This window comes from Tenebrio molitor, chromosome 9, assembly GCF_963966145.1.
Source record: "Tenebrio molitor chromosome 9, icTenMoli1.1, whole genome shotgun sequence".
NCBI lineage: Eukaryota > Metazoa > Arthropoda > Insecta > Coleoptera > Tenebrionidae > Tenebrio > Tenebrio molitor.
Genome location: NC_091054.1, coordinates 10,211,634 through 10,228,598, shown reverse-complemented (window position 1 = coordinate 10,228,598; position 16,965 = coordinate 10,211,634). Strand labels below are relative to the sequence as shown.

Here is a 16,965-nt window from a genome sequence, read left to right as displayed (position 1 = left end):
GTTTAGGAAGTACTAAGTGTTAATGGAGGTTTTGGATTACTTTACGATTTATCGATTCGCCGCGGTGACCTTTCGCGGCCGTCTCCTCCGCCTCCGTGGGCCCCACGAAAATTGAAATATTCAAGAAATAGCAGAAGCAACCATCGCGGAAACCGATCGGCCTCTCTATTGATAAATCCATCCGCATCCCTAACAATTACCGCAGTTCAGTTACTCTCTCGAAGCCACGTCGGGGCTTTCTCGACGGGGGATGACCCGGAGATCGGACGCCGGATAAGACGAAACGATTTTCTGACGTTCGCGCTGGTCCAGAAAGGACATAATGGAGGCTTGATGAAGGCTTAAGAGACCCGAGCACTATCGGTGCACGACACACTGGCACAGATCACGGAGATGTTCCCTACGAATTTCATTTCGCTTCGCGACAACTTTTAACAGCCGCGCCACATATGGACGCCATTTCCGCCCTCGTCTTCTAAATAAACTTTTCCAGATAGTTAACAGGACCCGGAAAAAAATCTCAAACATTAAAACACGCGAATGAGAAATTACGACGTGAAACTTGCGAGAAAGGCGTTGTCAACTCGAAAAAGATGAATTATCAACTTTCACAACGAATCGACGGTAATGAGCGGCCAGCGAAAAAAATCTTTTTTTAATGATGCAATTTTCGCTATTTTAATGTACGCGCGCTCCTCTCTCCTCTTTATTAGCGAATCGGGGCCGGGGGATGATTCCCCCGTGACGGGGTCGTAATTGGGCGGGCCTCGGAGCTTAGCGCATCTTTCCCCCATCAGTGGAAACACGAAATATGATTATATTGTCACTTTGTACTTTTATTTATCGCCGCCGTTATCTCCTGGCGGCGACTGCACCGCCCTCAATTACAATTTCCTGTTTTATCGACGGTTCTATTGTGCTCGAAAATGTCGCCCCGCTCCGCAATATCCAAAGAAAAACAATCAATACCGGAGTAATTTACATCGGCTCCACAAAGAAACGTTTCGCTTTGTGCTTAAGAAACAAAAGCGCGACACACGTGACGTCACAACTCCCAGATGGTTCGACGACGGAGGCGCCACTGGTGGACCTCCATTACGAGAGGAATTCGCTGGTTTATCGTTTACTAATGTTTTGGGGATTTGTGAATTTTTTAAAAAAACCTAATTCCATTTGAAAATATACAGGTGTTTTTGAAATGCGTGCACAAATTTTAACCACGAGCTACTGGCTTCATGTAGAACTCAGAAAACATATCTAAAAAATTCTATAGCAAAAAATAAAATTACATTTATTTTTTGAGCTACAATTTTGTTTAATTGCTTTTAGTCTTTTACTTTGTCAAACAACCTGGTAGTTAAAATTTCGGCACATTTTAAAAATACATCCTGTATATCATATTTTATAAAACGTACACCAATGCGATTTCCTTGTTTTAAAGCATATTTCCTATAGATTACTTCGCATTGGCGTACATTTTATAAAACATGATATACAGGGTGTATATTTAAAATGTGCCGAAATTTTACCTACGAGGTTGTAGGACAACGTAGAAAACTAAAAGCAATTTAAAAAAATTGTAGCTCAAAAAATAAATGTCATTTTATTTTTTGACAGAATTTTTTAAATATTTTTTCCGAGTTCTACATGAAGCCAGTAGCTCGTGATTAAAATTTGTGTACGCATTTCAAAAGCACCCTGTATTCTTGATCGTGTAGCCTCGGCGTTGACTGATTTTGAACAAATTTTATCGAAAAAAAATCCCAAATCATGCCTCTGGAAAACTGCCGATATTTAATTTACAAACGAAAATTTTCCAATAAAACTTCTTCACGACCTTTAAGAACCCGTACACATCACAATTTTCACTGAAAATCCAGTTTGCGTTCCACATTTTCCCCCCTCTTGACGCGTTAATTTCTTATTTGTGCCGACACTCGTCCACTCTAATTCTACTGTTTTTTCTTTTTCGTAAGCTCACCGAAATGAGTTTTTATTGCAAAGTTTTTCCAAGAAACTTGATTAAAATGTTTAAGCCCGTATGAAATTTCATTACGTCTCCACTCGGCTCTAGTTGGCCGTCATAAAACGGAGTCCGTCGAAGGGGTCAGTAAATAGAATAGCGCGCGCGTCCCACTTGAACTAATAAAAATTACGCGTGCGGTTCAAGCTCGGACCTGCCTTCGACGGCACACGGCCCGCCTCAACGTGTTTGTCGGAGCCGTCGATGGAATCGATAGCGGTCGTGTGTACGCGCTGTTGTTTTCTCACGATTTATTATTTACACTTCTGTTTTCTTGTGCATTAACATATCTCCCTGTTTGCGCATAATTTATTTAAACGGCGAAGCCATTTTCTTGTGTATCTTTTCGAGCACTGATTGATTTTCACCTCGTGAATATTTATAAGGCCATCGTGGGAGTGCACAAGCATTTTTGCAAGAACTCGGTTACTCCAGACAAAGTGGTTTGATTCACACAGACCTGTCGCTATTGACCCTAACCTCGTTTTTTGTTTGACGTGTGACGTTGACAAATGCAGACAGTCCTGCCACACTATCGTCGGCGAGTGACAAAAGTTTTGGTTTATTAATGGGGAAATGACAGTTGACACGAACTTCTAAATTAGTCAATTCGATTGTCGAACCCTCGAGGATTCGCGTTTGTGTCACATGACTGCTGCTGACAGTTCTGACAGCTCAAGCACTTCTGCGCGCGTGTTACGAGTATGCCATTCGGTTTCGTCACGATTTGTCACCAATTTATTTAATAGTTGCTACAGCCGGTCACTATTTTATTTAAATGTCGCCCAACAAATTGCAAATATTAATGTTTCAACACAAATTTGCATTAAAATGTTTTAATTTACCGATAAACGCGACCACTGTAATAGTTTTATTATTCATCATGAGCGCTCCCAAAAATAATTTATTTCGGCCGGATGGCGTCGCACGAAATGATAAAAAATTAATTGAACTCCCACTCCGGATTAGACAAGAGACTGTGGACGGATCGAGATCAAAGCCGACTTTGTGTCGCAAAGGAGTGTACACTTGTGCAAGACGTGCCCCCCGGGGCTTGCATCTTTTTTTTTAATTCGCGATTTAATTCGGCTCAGATGTCCAAACAAATTATTTCTTTTGTTGGGTCGTAACTCGTTTCGTTTAATTGTCGCGAGGAGTTGTAAAGATTTTTATTGATCGTCATCGCGTTAGGCCCCTTCCACGCGACGGTCGGCGTTGTGGCCGCGGCCTCAGCGACCGCCGCGCCATCTACGCACCGGAAGCGGGACGATCAATCATTTGTGATTGTTTTAATGCGGGACGTATTTTATTTTAAACGCTGATTGCGGAATTGATTGCGTTTAATTGAAATTTTAGAGCGGATCGGTCGGCAGTTTGGCGACCTAATTCGGTCCCGCATAATAAAATACGGTTATCGCCGCCACCATCGACGCGATAAATTATATGTTAAGTATATTTCGCTTACATTAGCGCGATCTGATCAGCCTTGAACTTTTTTTAATGGAGGAGCGCCGACACCGATTCGTTCGCCGAATCGTCATTTAGGAAGTGGTAAATAATAATAAACGGAAAAGTTTCGCCGAAGAATCGAATTTCGCTCCGGGTAGGGTGCAGAGGAGGTTTGTTCGGACGGGGACGACGTCACGTGACACTTTGATTAATTTTTTTTCACGTGCAGGACGATTTTCGATATTTTAATGACGAAAGCGGAAAAAGCTCTCGACTCGTTGAGACAAAGCACTCCGCTGTGCAAGAACCCGTTCCGACTGACGTTTATGATGACAAATTTATTTGTTTTCAAAGTTAAATGAACACCTCGAGTCACGGCATTTGTGAACGATGATGTAGCGGCGAGGACTAATGAAAAATGATTGATACAGAGCATTTTCGACAAGCTGTTCGCGCAAAATACCTCTTTGGTCCGATTATCATCTGTCACTTTCTGACGATGCGAATTGTTCGACGCTTCGCCGCCAGGGGCACTGCGTTCAAACCTTCCTGGTACCGTGTCAGGTTTCCCCAAGAATTTTTTGATCGGCCTCTCAGTTACTCGGGTCGAGGATCGCTCCATCCGCCTCTGTTTACCCAATTAGTAAATTCTGCTGCTCGCTCTTGACTAGTTTTGTTTTGCAAACGCGCAGGTATCTGTTTGTTCTTGCAGGAGAGAAGGATTCCGATGGAGTGGTCGAAAAAAATTTAATATGGCGTCGGCCGCCATGCCGGTGCGACACGTCTCACGTTAATTTGTCTTTCCGGCGCAGACAAGAGGCCGAGGTTAAATGGTCTATGTGTGACAAATAGTCTCTCGGTGGCGTTTCCGTTTCACTAAAAATTCCGCCGATACTTTTTTGCTGACCACCGACGCACCAGTTCACAAAAGGTTCATCGACGCCTCCTAATCAGTGAGCTATCTGGCGGAAACTCTCTCGAAGAGGTCCGGATAAATCGTTGGAATTGCATAAGGTGGACGTTTTCACGCAGCTGCACTGGTCGACGGTCGAAGAAAAATCAAGAGAAGGAAAATTTGGCGGTGGTCGCCCGGCGCATCCACCATTTTGCGCGACGAAAATATTTTGTTTTTCAGTTTGTAATAACGCCAGACGGTTGCGGTTTTCTTTGTTGGTCTGTTCGTAAAATGAGTGGACGTGGGTGTGCAGTCTAGTCGTTTTATCAAACAACAGAAATATTCTAACGTTCGTTTTACGAAGCACTCGCCATTTACTTGTGTATCTTTTACACATTTTAAAACATTTCTCGGCAAATGTACTCTCAAATTTCACCACTTTGCTCGGAGTATAAAGTATTATTGTATATTTAGAATTACCGAGATATTTACGACGTTTGAAATAAAGACGCCTACGTTTTAACGCTCTACGCGGTCAATGAAATGCCATTTAGGCCGGATTAATTTATCAGGACCTGATTTATTAAAACACAAAAAAGTAGCTTGTTTTATTTAATTTAAAAAAATTGATTTAGCACATTATTATCGAGTAAATAGTGACAAATGAAAGTGGAAGGTGTATGGCTCTATCAATAAGAGAAGCAACAAAAAAGGTGGATGACGATTTGTATCTATTTTAATTTGTTAATAAAATTTTATTTAATTTATTCTCGGTCAGATTTCATTATCCCAGAAATTACTCAATAATAGGCTTTTACTGACCTTGTAGTGAAATAATTGTTGGTTGTATCAAAGCCAAAAAGTGCATCTTTTTCGCCCGAGTCTGGATTTTCTAGCCGAGGCGCAGCCGAGGTTTGAGGACAAAAGGCACTTTTTGGCAGAGGTGCTCATTAAATTTTTTAGTCGACCTAACGAACTACAAAACAAAATCATTGGAAAATTACAAATTTATTTTCTATCTACTTTTTTCAAATAAATAAATTTATTAATATGTACAGGTAATATCAGGTAATAAATTAATAAATGTAGGTCTACATATTAACAGTTTTTTTATAGTATTTTTTATCAGGTTGCCAACAAAACGAGAAATTTATTGTTTGTAATATGCTTAACTCGGTTTTGTTGGTTTCGTTGTCAAGTTACTAAACAGATCAACAGATAGCGCCACGATTCATGCCCTGAAAAGTGCGTCCGAAAAAGAGTTACTTCTTGTCCGCATGGGAGTACGTAAAATTACCTTGCCGTAAAGGGTGCCTAAGAAAACTTGAGTAACGGTAACAAGTGACGATGAGTGGAAGCGATTAAGAAATAATTTGTTAAAAAATATCTTTTCATTTTCGAGATAAGAACAATTAAAAACAGCTGGAAATTTCCAGTACGCTACTGAATTAAAGATGATTAATAATGTAGTCCTGGTTGCTTAGCAACAGTAATAATGTATCGTTGATAATATGATTCCAAATTCTCCATTAGTTAATTTATTGCTAAATAGGGGTGTGGTGTATTATTTTAGCAAACATAATCATGCCGGCATTATTTTGTAATCACCCTGTGCTAGACGGACTACAATGATATGTTGTATTGTTTGATATCGAAAACTTATTATTATTTCCCAAAAACTACAAAATACTGTGATACTACTTGACTCCCGAGAGATTTGCATAATTTGAATGCTGAAAGAAGCGCAAATCTTAGAGGTCTTAATTTTTCCGATTATTTTCACCGAAACAGGTCTCCCCAGTCCATCAGGCGTCGCTTTTCAGCCATCCACAATTTTTGCATCAACAAACAACTTCGATTTTCTAGTTTCCTGCGGGTGCCGGAACTAGCGAATTTATTTGTCAGTTTTTCCGGTAAATATTCCACCCGCTGCATTTTCCACGACTCAGACGAAACGGTTGACACGTTGACGTTTATCGACTCCCATCCAGTAATAACAGAAATCTGCAATTTTCGTTCATCACCGAAAACGTGAAATTGCATTTTTTCCCGTCGCGGAGAAAAATTCACACTTGTCGACTAGGCGATGCTTTCACCTACTTCCCGAATTAGAGCTTCCGCTATTGATTTTCTCGTAAAAAAAATTAGATGCGGTTCGGAGAGCTCAACTGGCCCATCGAATAACGGCGAAAATGTAACTGTCGTTTAACAGATTCGCCGTTCTTTCGCCGATTTCCTCCGAAAATTTTCCATAAAACTAGATTTACGGGCGACGTCGAAATGTCAGATTGAATATGCAAACGGTGCAACGATTTCATCGACCAAAGTTAAAGTAACTTAATTAAAATGTCGACATCCGTCAACAACAACAACAACAACAGTAACGCAGCGTTTGTTTTATACCTACCATGTGTCGAAAAATGTATGGTCAAGAGCGGCTGAGAAAAACAAAAGTATCGAAAACTAACAACTAAGATTCACATAACCTAACTTTCAATTTGTCAATTATAGTACTATTGGTAATTATGACTCATTCATCTAGGAACCGTTCTCAAACCAAAACCACTTTTCATCTTCGTTTAATCATTATAATGACATTTAGGACTGGATTGTTCAAGCTTTCAAATCTCTTGTTTTTCACAGCCGCCCTTTTTCATATATTTCATATGGTATATTTGTTTCACTGTGCCCATTGCATTTTTTAATATTCTCTTTTTGTCAAAAGGTACGAACACCTACGCTGTCTGTTACTCAGATAATTTTGTTGTAGGTAGAATTGCGATCAAATAAAAAACTACATATTTATTTCAAATATATTTATTTATTTTCTCTGCATGACGTATTTACAGAGTTACAAAAGCTTGAGATTTTCTTGCGGACTAATTTTCTTTCTCGCGTTCATCAAGAATCAAGGGATCGCATCAGTTAAAATATTAATAAAGATTTGTAATTTTCCAAATTGGTCTGAGCTCCACAAGGTTGATTTTTGCATTTTTATCAGATTATCACAACTAAAGATTAAGCAGGGTCTAGCAATTTCTTAATTCTCATCAAAATTCGGTCCGCAGTAATCAAGCGCATCCACCATTTGTGCGGTTAGTAAATTTATTCGCTCCTCAAGTCGATCTAGGAATTAGAAAATTACAGTTTTTGCTCGGGGTCCTCGCATAAATTACGAACTTTCAACTTTGTCACAGTTCGGTTTCGAAATGATCTGAAAGATAACTGGAGTAAAAAATCGTTCGGTCATCAGTCGCCATTTTGGTAAAATGGCGGCGCCTCGGTCCGCCATAAACCTGCCCCCTTTCTCGCATCTAATTTACCTACCCTACCTGGCGCATTTAATAATGAATGCGTCCCGCATACGAGAATCCGGATCACCGGAAAACTTACTAGTCGTGGAGTCGGCCGGAACCGCGACGGGCGAAAGGAAAAAATTAAATTTTACGGTCAATTCGCACCTGGAAAACCCTTCGTGAACCTCTCGAATTTCGGTCTATTACCTCCGGAATTTAGTTAACTGCCGTTCTGTCGTTCCTTCTGTTCAACGCCTGGTAATTTGGAGTCTTAAGAGATGTTTTACGGGATGTTCTCCGACTCATGGTCTTGTCTTCTCCCGGCTCTGTCCCAGTTTAACTTGCGTAATTACTTGTCGGGGACTTTGCTCCGGCGGAATCTCCAACGGGAGGGAGTGCCGCACGGGCGGCGTCATTCCAAATTTTCTTTTCCAACTTTGTTCCGAACGCTGTTTTGTCCTAATTAAATGCGGGACGTTAATGCGGAGAGGAAACGCACCAGACCGATTTAAAAACCGTCGACGTAACACCTCCGACCGCCGAAACTCGTTCGAACTTGCCAGAAATTGTTTTCGAAGATCGTCCAAGTGAAAAAAAAAATCCAGAGGCGTAGACGTCGCGACAACAGAAAGAAATTGCATAGGGGAGAGTTGGCAAACGCGAGACCGGTTTGCCGCTCGTAGAGATGGAGTAAGAGCGGCAAAGTAATATCGACGGTAGGAAAGAGCGACTCTAGGTGGATTCTGTGTTGAAACTATCCACTCCTGACGATCAATAAAGCGTATCTGATGAGTCCGGAATGGAGAAAACTCGGTAGAATTTTCATAAATATCCGCGGAAAATCTGGCCGTGCATCCGACCGTAAAATTTACAACCCATCACATTAATTCGCTTGATGTTTCCAATAAATACGTTTTGAGATATTCACATTTAAAGTAGTCGTAATGAGATTTTTTTCCCCCGACGAACCGAAATGTTCCACCAGCCAACGGCAATTGCGATATTTATCTCCTCCGGTGGAATTAGCGAAACAGGCGGACGCAAAAATCGGAACCGATCACTCGTAAATCATTTTTTCCGCGCGACAAACGAAATTGCTCCATCACCGGACCTAGTTCCAGTTCCGGTGTTGGTCGAGTGGCGACCTCTGGATCTGTCCACAATTGGCGGGGCAAGCTAAGACACCACTTTCGCACGCGGCGACATTCCTGGGCCATTTCCGAGAGATCGAAGCTTAAAATTTCGCATGACGCGTTCCGCATTCCAAATGCGTAGTTCTTACATTGTAGCGGTTGTTTAAAAAAAATGCGAGGCGATAGGGGCGTCGTGGATTGATCTGGGGATGCCACAGTTTGACGCAGTATGGAAACGACATTCTCGATCAGAGATGGCGCGGGGCTGGGGCCCGTTGCATTTTTGTTGCATTTTCGTTGATTTGGGGCGAGGGGGGCGTTCGAATTGGGGCTTGCAGAAAACATGGCGTCGGAAGAGCGTTCTTTGATCAATCCGGTACGAGGCAAGTTGGCCAGATTTTGTGGAGAACTTCACGATTCGGAGTCGTAAGTAGCTTTGCAGTTGGGAATTTGCCTCCACTCGAGACGCAGACAAGTTAATATAAATTAGGCGGGTCCATTAAGACGGCGGAGTTTAAAAAATCGGTGCAGCGAGCGAAGTTAAATAGATTTCAAAGTATCCGAGTAAAGTGGTAGTTTTATTTGTGGGGCGCAACATTGCACCAGAGAGGTGAGCCTGGGAGCCACGGGCAAAATGCTTTTGATCCGACGCCGAGCGAAATTCTCTTCGGTCGATTCGAATTTTTTCCCTTTTGGAAACCGGGTCCGTTTCGGTTCCGGAGTGCGGGAAGCTAGCGCGGGACGGTGTAATTTTTTTTCTGTATTTTATATTAGTAATAAACGAGAAATGACATTCGGAATCGGGAATGCTGAAATACGGCAAGCGCAGATGAGTCGTCCCGGCAAAAAATATAATTTCATAAAATGAACCAAAGAATGTAATCAAATTTTACTTCCATTTCGGCTCGATACGGCTTCCAGAAGAATTTAATTTGTGAGATAAAAAAAATCTAAAAATAAAAGTTTGAGTGAGAGACGCCGAAAACAAACAGGAGATTAACGTTGACACTTAATTTTTATGGGCGTTTGAGAGGTTCGAATCTGATTTCGTTCCGAACAAGTTCGGATTCGTCGGTGGGGCGGAGCTCTACCTTGTTAGGACCGCTGAACTCTCGCTTTCGAGGCAAAAAATGGAACGACGACAATTTTTAACAGGTCTGACGTGGCGTTTGTCTCACGATTGTCCGTCATGTTTCTTAATTTAGTCGACTCCGGTCGAGCGACGAAGTTTTCTGGAGCGCTCCGGATCAACCGGACTCGAGGTCGGGGCCGTCGCTTTCGATCTACCGGAGTATTTTTATCACCTCGTTGCGATGACCATCTCCGGTGCAGCGTGTGCACTTTACATAGTTGCAATATGGCGAATAATTGAACGAGATTCTTCGGAATTACGACATAAAAGTTGATCGTTGCATGCGGATGGGCAATTCATTTCGTTTATTGTTCAATCCGACGTTGTAAACTAACCGCTGCAAGTGAATTTGGAATTGCGTTTTATGAACGATTTGCGAATCGATAATCTATTATCCACAAAGTACAAAAATGTGAGCGTTTCGGGCGACATCTGGCAACCGTGGGCCAACTAAATTCAAGGGCGAAAGCTCCACTTTTGAACGTACTCTGCTCCCTTTCCAAGTTGTTTGATTAGTCTGTTAAAGACTATTATTTAAGATGAAAGAGTTATCGATTTGTCAATGTTCAAATGCAAAAGTAGCTGACGGAGAAACATTTCGTCGCATAGTCGTGAATCCAGTCTTACCCAAAAATGAGAATTTGGTGGCATCTGTTGGAAAAACTTATTCAAAATTTCACAGAGAAACTGTATTAGATTTTTTTATTTGCACAAACTGTCAATTGTTGATGTTATATTGATGTTTTCTGAAAATAATTAGTGAGTAAAGTTGGTTGAAGGTTTTTTACTGCTGCTGTCATATGACGCTATTTTGGGTGCGTTCGATTTAGTAACGTACACAGGTCAAAATAACATTTGGCAGTGTTGCCGCACGTACGCGTAAAAATTCCCTAGACTCGTCGGCGTCGAACGAACGAAGGGGTGCGTTTTGAAGGGAGCGGGTTGAGTAAGAGGGATAGAAATCTTTGTTTAGATGCGGTCGGTTAAATTCCGATTGTGAGTGCATAATCTCGTCGAAGGTGGGATTAGGAAGTTGGTATCGGTAGCGTCGAAATTTCGATTAGTTATCGTTAGAATTAATCGAGTGGCGCGCCTTCGGCAATTGCAGAACTGATTCGCAAAATAGTTTATGTTTGTCGGGCTGGCGGGATCTCCAAACTGAAATAAATAACTGCCGTTAGCCAGACTCCGAGTATCGATTAGCGAGCAGTCTGTGACGTTGCCATAAAGCCGGCTCAACTGCAGACAAATGTTCCGCCATTGGTAGCGATCCGTTGACGTGCGTATTGTTGTTGCAGATGTCCTGACAGCGGGGCCAGGGCCTCCAGGATGCCTGTGGAAGAGGATTACGGCCGAAGACAGATCACGCTACAGCAGCATGCCTCACAGTCGCCGGTACCGCCGTCCCTGCAGTGTCCTGTTGGTTGTATTCCTGCGTCTGCAGACCATCGCTATGCGAGCGACAAGAGCCTCCTCGACCCCGCCGACCGGTACGGGGACAGGTTCGCGACGGAGCGCGGCGGCTCGGACCGGCTGCCCTCGGGCGAGCGGTACCAGGGGGTGTCGGAGCGGTACCCGTTGGGGGAGCGGCCCCAGACCTCCGTCTCCTCCGAGCGGCTGCAGCCGGCGGACGAGAGGGCGCAGCTCCAGGCCGAGCGGTACCACTACGCCACCTGTCAGAGGTACCCGGAGAGGTACACCCCGGTCGGGAGCCTGGACAGGTACCACACGCACACCATCGACAGATACTCGAGGACGAGCACGCCGACAGACCGGTACCACGCCGTGGCCGTCGACAAGGACAAGGCCGCCGCGGCCGACAGGTACACCCCGATCGAGAGGGAGAACTTCGGCACCAACGATAGGCACAGTTCGGCGCAGAGCGTCTGCTCCATCGAGCGGTACACGCCGACGGAACGGCACCGGAGCGCCAACAAGATCAGGGAGAGGTCGGCCAGCTCGGACAGGAAGACGGAACGGTACCAGCAGTACCAGAACCGGTACGACCAATACGTTCCCGAACGATTTCCCGCCATACCGTGCCCTGAGCGCTTCGCGACCCAGGAGCGGAACGAGCGCGTACCTTTCACTCAAGTACCTTACATGGAACCACCTTCACCGGCTCCGGCGAGCGATAGATTCGTGCCGCCGCCGCCTCTCTCCCCGGAAAACACGCCCAGTCCCGACTGTTTTCCCAACAACGCTTTTCCTTCTCCCACCAACACGGTACCACCGCCGCCCGAACGCTTCATCCCACCACCGCCACTCTCACCTTCGCCCACAGAAAAGTACTCCCCTAAGAAAGTCGAAAGGTACGACAAACAGCAGAGGTACCAAGATCGGTACGATAGGTACCATCACGACGCCAGATACAAAGACAGGAACCAGTACTATCCGACCAACGAACGGTACCATGTGAATGGCCCGGACAGATTCGTCACCAACGACCGGTACATACCCCCCAACGCGCACATGCCCGTCGAGAGGTACGTACCGCAGCAGCAGGAACCCTACTACAACACCTACCAGTCTTACGAGCGCTATACTACCAAGTTCAACGCGAACGACCCGTACATGAGACGCGATCTGGCCTACCACTACAGACTGCCCCTGCCCTATCCCTCGAACCAGTACCAGAGGGTGAGGTACTCGCACATGGGTACACCGAATCGCGTCAAGTGCTGCCAGTACCAGGACGGTTACCAGTTATCCAAGTCCAGTCCGGGTTCTAGTTCTAGCAGTTCGGTGACCAGTCAGGGCAAGGACCTCCATCAGAAAGAAGTACCACCATGCGTCAACAACTCGAGTCTTCAAGAAATGCAGTGCCAAAGCTATCAGACTTGCGCGTACCAACAGGAGAAGGGAACCCAGTGCGGCAAAGAGTGCGTCGGTTTCGTGTCGCCCAACTTGAGGGCCAAGGGACAATGTCGACACAGCATCTGCGCTAGCCCCAGCGTCGAGTACGTGGGGGCGTCGGGGGGCAGACACGTGTGCGCCACCCCACCGCCCCGCGGCAGCATCGGCTCGGCCGACGGCTCCGTCTGCAACGAGAACTGCTGCACGAGGAGGGCGCAGAATTCGCTGACGGTCGCCGTCTGGTGAGTACTACCCCAAAAAGATACCTCCCGCCCCACGAGACCTATCCTATCAGCATCTTCGCGGGTGCATTTTGCACTTGGAAACGGCGGCGCCATAGCTACAGCTCGACGCGCTTATCATTTTTTGCGTCGGCGCCTCGGGCCAAATTGTCAAAGCTCGTCTAGATATTATTAACGTCTGAACGTGAAGTGAGTAATGGTTTAATACGCGGGAAAAGTGGAATGGTAAAACGCTGAAGCGGCATTCTCGCCGTCAGGTTGGCGGTATTTTATACGTAATTAGACTTAACGTCAAAGGAACTGCTGTCACACGAGCTCCGATAAAGTGCGAGCAAAGCTACTTACACTCTTCAACTACGCAGGGCATTTGGGGTATTCCCGGTGAAAAGACGCCGTCAGCAGAACGCGCCCCTTCGCAGCCCCACACCAAATTGCACCAATTAGAAACAATAAATGCGAAGCGGCCGCCGCGCTCGCTCGCTCACTCATTCGATGATTTTTCGAGTGTGCAGTGACACGCAGGGCTGCCATTACGCGCAGCTGCACCAACTAAGGGACATAAAAATTTACATTAATACCGACCGTGGACAAGAGTTTCGTCGACGATGCGGACGTCGAGATGAGAGATGACAATAATATAACGCACCTGTCATCTTCAAATGACCAACATTTTTATACGTTTTTCTTTTGCCATATAAAAATGTCGCAGACATGACCGCTCAGACTAATATTTCTTTTTGTTTTTGCCCGGCCGAGAGGTCTAAGAAGATGGCGGCGCACAAGGGAAAGTCGTTGCGTAACGCACTGAAAAAATTCCCCGACCGCTTTTCCACCGCGCTCGGGACTTCCGTAATGACATCTTTAATACTTAATCCGAGTCGTCACTTCCGTGGCAATAATTGCTGACTAAATATTCCATCAAGTGCGCCCCGTTAATATTTCATCCCTCCTAAATTATTAATCGCAATTAGGGTGATCCCCGTCTGGAATGATTCTTTGCCGATATCGGATTAATCAAATTTGTTGGCTTGGTGATAAATCAACAGGCGAAAATCAAAGGAGCGTTTTCTCGTGACAGCTTTCGACGCCATTTACGACTCGTGTTGTGTAGAACATTATGTCGGGGCGTTTTTCCGTTCGACCTCCTTTTCTCCTCTTCATCATCGGAAAATACGGTCGGAGGAAAATGGCAGTGTCAAATTTTTCGGTTCGTCCCGCCATCACGTTTAATCCCTCGACCAAACAAAGGAACTCCGAAGTGGTCCGTACGTGGGTTCGGACACAATGGAGCCGTCGCCGCTCTTTGAATTGGGTCGTTTTATCAAATGTTTGCAGAACGGGACGTATTACAAACAGATCGGTATTAATGTCCTTAATCACGACGGTTAAATGTCAACGAATCAACGGGTAACCCTGTGGCGGCGGTGTAATGCCACCACACACATATCCGTTTCTTTCCCGAACAAATACGCACACACCTGCGTCATCATCGATTTTTCTATTTACTCGGACACACTGTATTCCATACTTTCGTATTTACTACCAACATTACGCAGCTGTCATGATTTGTCCCTAAAGTTTGTGCACCTCCGTAGTTATGCAACCCAAAATACCACAATTTACATTCAAATCGGCCGCTCAAATGAAGACTTCTCGGGCACTGCAATAAAAGTGAGTAATTGTTTATTCGCGTGGAGGTGCGTGTTTAAAATTTTCAACTTTGACTCAAGTTTCGAAACAACTAGGTCACGACCGAACCTATCGATAACAACAATAATTATCATCACAAGCTGATGGAATTTTTCCACGTAAAATTAGCGCAACGTTTGACCACTTACCTGTAGCGTATCTGTTTGTTTTATTAGTTATCGACACGGGGCAAACGTCTGTTCGATCCGGATTTGGTTACATTCGATTACAGTGTTACCAACTTTAGCGGAGCGTTCGAAGTTCGAAGCGCCCCAATATCAGGTGTCAATCATCAATAAAACCGTGCAGCGATGCAGTTTCGAGTAACACTTTCGCAAAAAGTGCAATTCGTGCGGCCGGAACTGTGATCCACCCCCGCCATGGAACTGGAGGAGCAGTAAGTCGTGCGCCACTTGTCTCGACGGTTTGAGGTTATGTTTGTGTTGACATCTCACCTGCGAAGGAAATTCTTCGATTAATTCGACAAAATGAATGAGACGAGCCCCACGGGGCGCCAGATTGGCACGCGGGAGCATTTCATCGTCGAGGAGAAATATTTCTTTTGTGTGGTTTTATCTCTCAGGTGTTATCTCCGCCGGCGATGTTACCGTGAGTCAGTCGGACTTTCCACGGTGATGTTGTCCGAGTTTCGACGGAGGTGCAGGACCGGCTCCCTGTCGAGATAAGTGTGTCAGGGGCGCAGGAGAACGGCACCGTCTTTGTCCCGGGCGAGGCTGACGTAACGTTCGCGAACGATATCACCGTCAGATAAATTAATTAACGAAAGAGGAACGCAAGATGATGGCACTGCAGGGTAACTTACATGTCGTGCAAATTCGCCAAGATTACATCGAAAATCTTGAAACTGGAGTCGAGCGTAAGCCGTGATAATATTACGGTGTGCAATGCAAATTACGGCATTATAAATAAGACTTATCGCGAGACATTAGCTTTCCTGTCGGGGCAATTTGAATAAGAAAATACTTATAAAAATTCATCATTCGGGCCGAGTTTTTTTCTCCTCTTTCCCATCCGGAGGAGTCTGGTTTTGTGACGTGGAGACGACGACGACAATAACAGTAAAGGGGAAGGGTGGTCACGTGCGACCTCTGAATTCGTGAAGGGGGCCCTTCGCGAGATACACCGACAGGGGAAAGTGGCGCATTGTTTTTACTTCGTCTCAAGTCTAGGTGAACGTGATGTTAAAAATAGACAGAAAGTCGAGTCGAGCGAGCACAGCATGAAACAGTAGGGAAACACGGAAGGTCTACAATTAAATGGGCGAACATTTTAATTGTCAAAAGTGGCCACTCGTTAAGACAATAAAATTATCTCACTCTGGATAATATTTGGTTTCGCGTTCTTCGTAAACAGACTCGTTAGTTTTAATTTGTTCGCGTTCAACGGAAGAACACTGACAAAATATGACTCACGGGACAACAAGAATCACGTTATTATTGTTGTTGTTGTTTTTCTTTTCCACAACGGTGCGTAGTTACGGATCACGCCCCTTAAGTAAATATGTGAACGTAATGTTAATTATGACGTGTTGTGAGAGAATAACTCGCTCGCTTGATAAGTATGTAGGTATTGCCGTTTATCTTATCCTCGATGCCGAAATTTCTCTTTGTGAAATTAACGCCGAATAGATAAAAAAGATAAAACGTAAAGGAAACCATCACGGAGTCGGTCTAGACAGTTTCCAGATAAAAATGCGCCCGCCGGAATTTTCGATAAAACGAAAATTTTGGAATGTCAGTCATAAACAGGCGTTCAGATAAGTGGAGGAGTAAGGAAACGCGAAGAAGAAGAAGTGAAACGTGTTGGAGATGTGCAATAGTTGGAGAAGTAGGCCTTTTGCCTTTTGTCAATTTTTTAGACAAGAATTGGACGCCAAGTAAAGAATTGAAGTGTTGAAGATGGCTGAAAATTTCGAAAGGGAAATTAAACAAGAAAAATATACAGAGTGGTTCACTTTATTCGTGAAGTGTCGACATCCTGATCAATGAAACGTGAATAACGAACGTTCAAAAAATTGTGGTCGAGCAGTCTCTCTATTTTACAACCACAGGTCATCTTTTAAGTTGGTATTCTGTGAGGCCAGTTTCACATACATAACCTCTCTTTGATCATCATTGTAATGTAAATTAAATCGTTGATTTTAATTAAGTAGAAACTGTCGTGTCGCGCTAAGAAAACCAGGAAAACTCTCCTCGCTTACCTAATCCTGACGAGAACTATTTCGTGCAA

At 44.4% G+C, this 16,965-nt stretch overlaps 1 protein-coding gene across 3 annotated transcripts in view; it reads left to right on the top strand.

Annotated features, from left to right (window-relative positions):
- rho-5 (rhomboid-5) overlaps positions 1-16,965 on the top strand; it is a 45,157-nt gene that overhangs the window by 6,511 nt on the left and 21,681 nt on the right. For all 3 annotated transcript variants that reach the window (XM_069058978.1, XM_069058979.1, XM_069058980.1), the window contains exon 3: positions 11,227-13,026. In XM_069058978.1, the coding sequence (XP_068915079.1) occupies positions 11,258-13,026 (1,769 nt within the window). In that variant the 5' untranslated portion in view covers positions 11,227-11,257. The remainder of the gene's footprint in view (positions 1-11,226; positions 13,027-16,965) is intronic.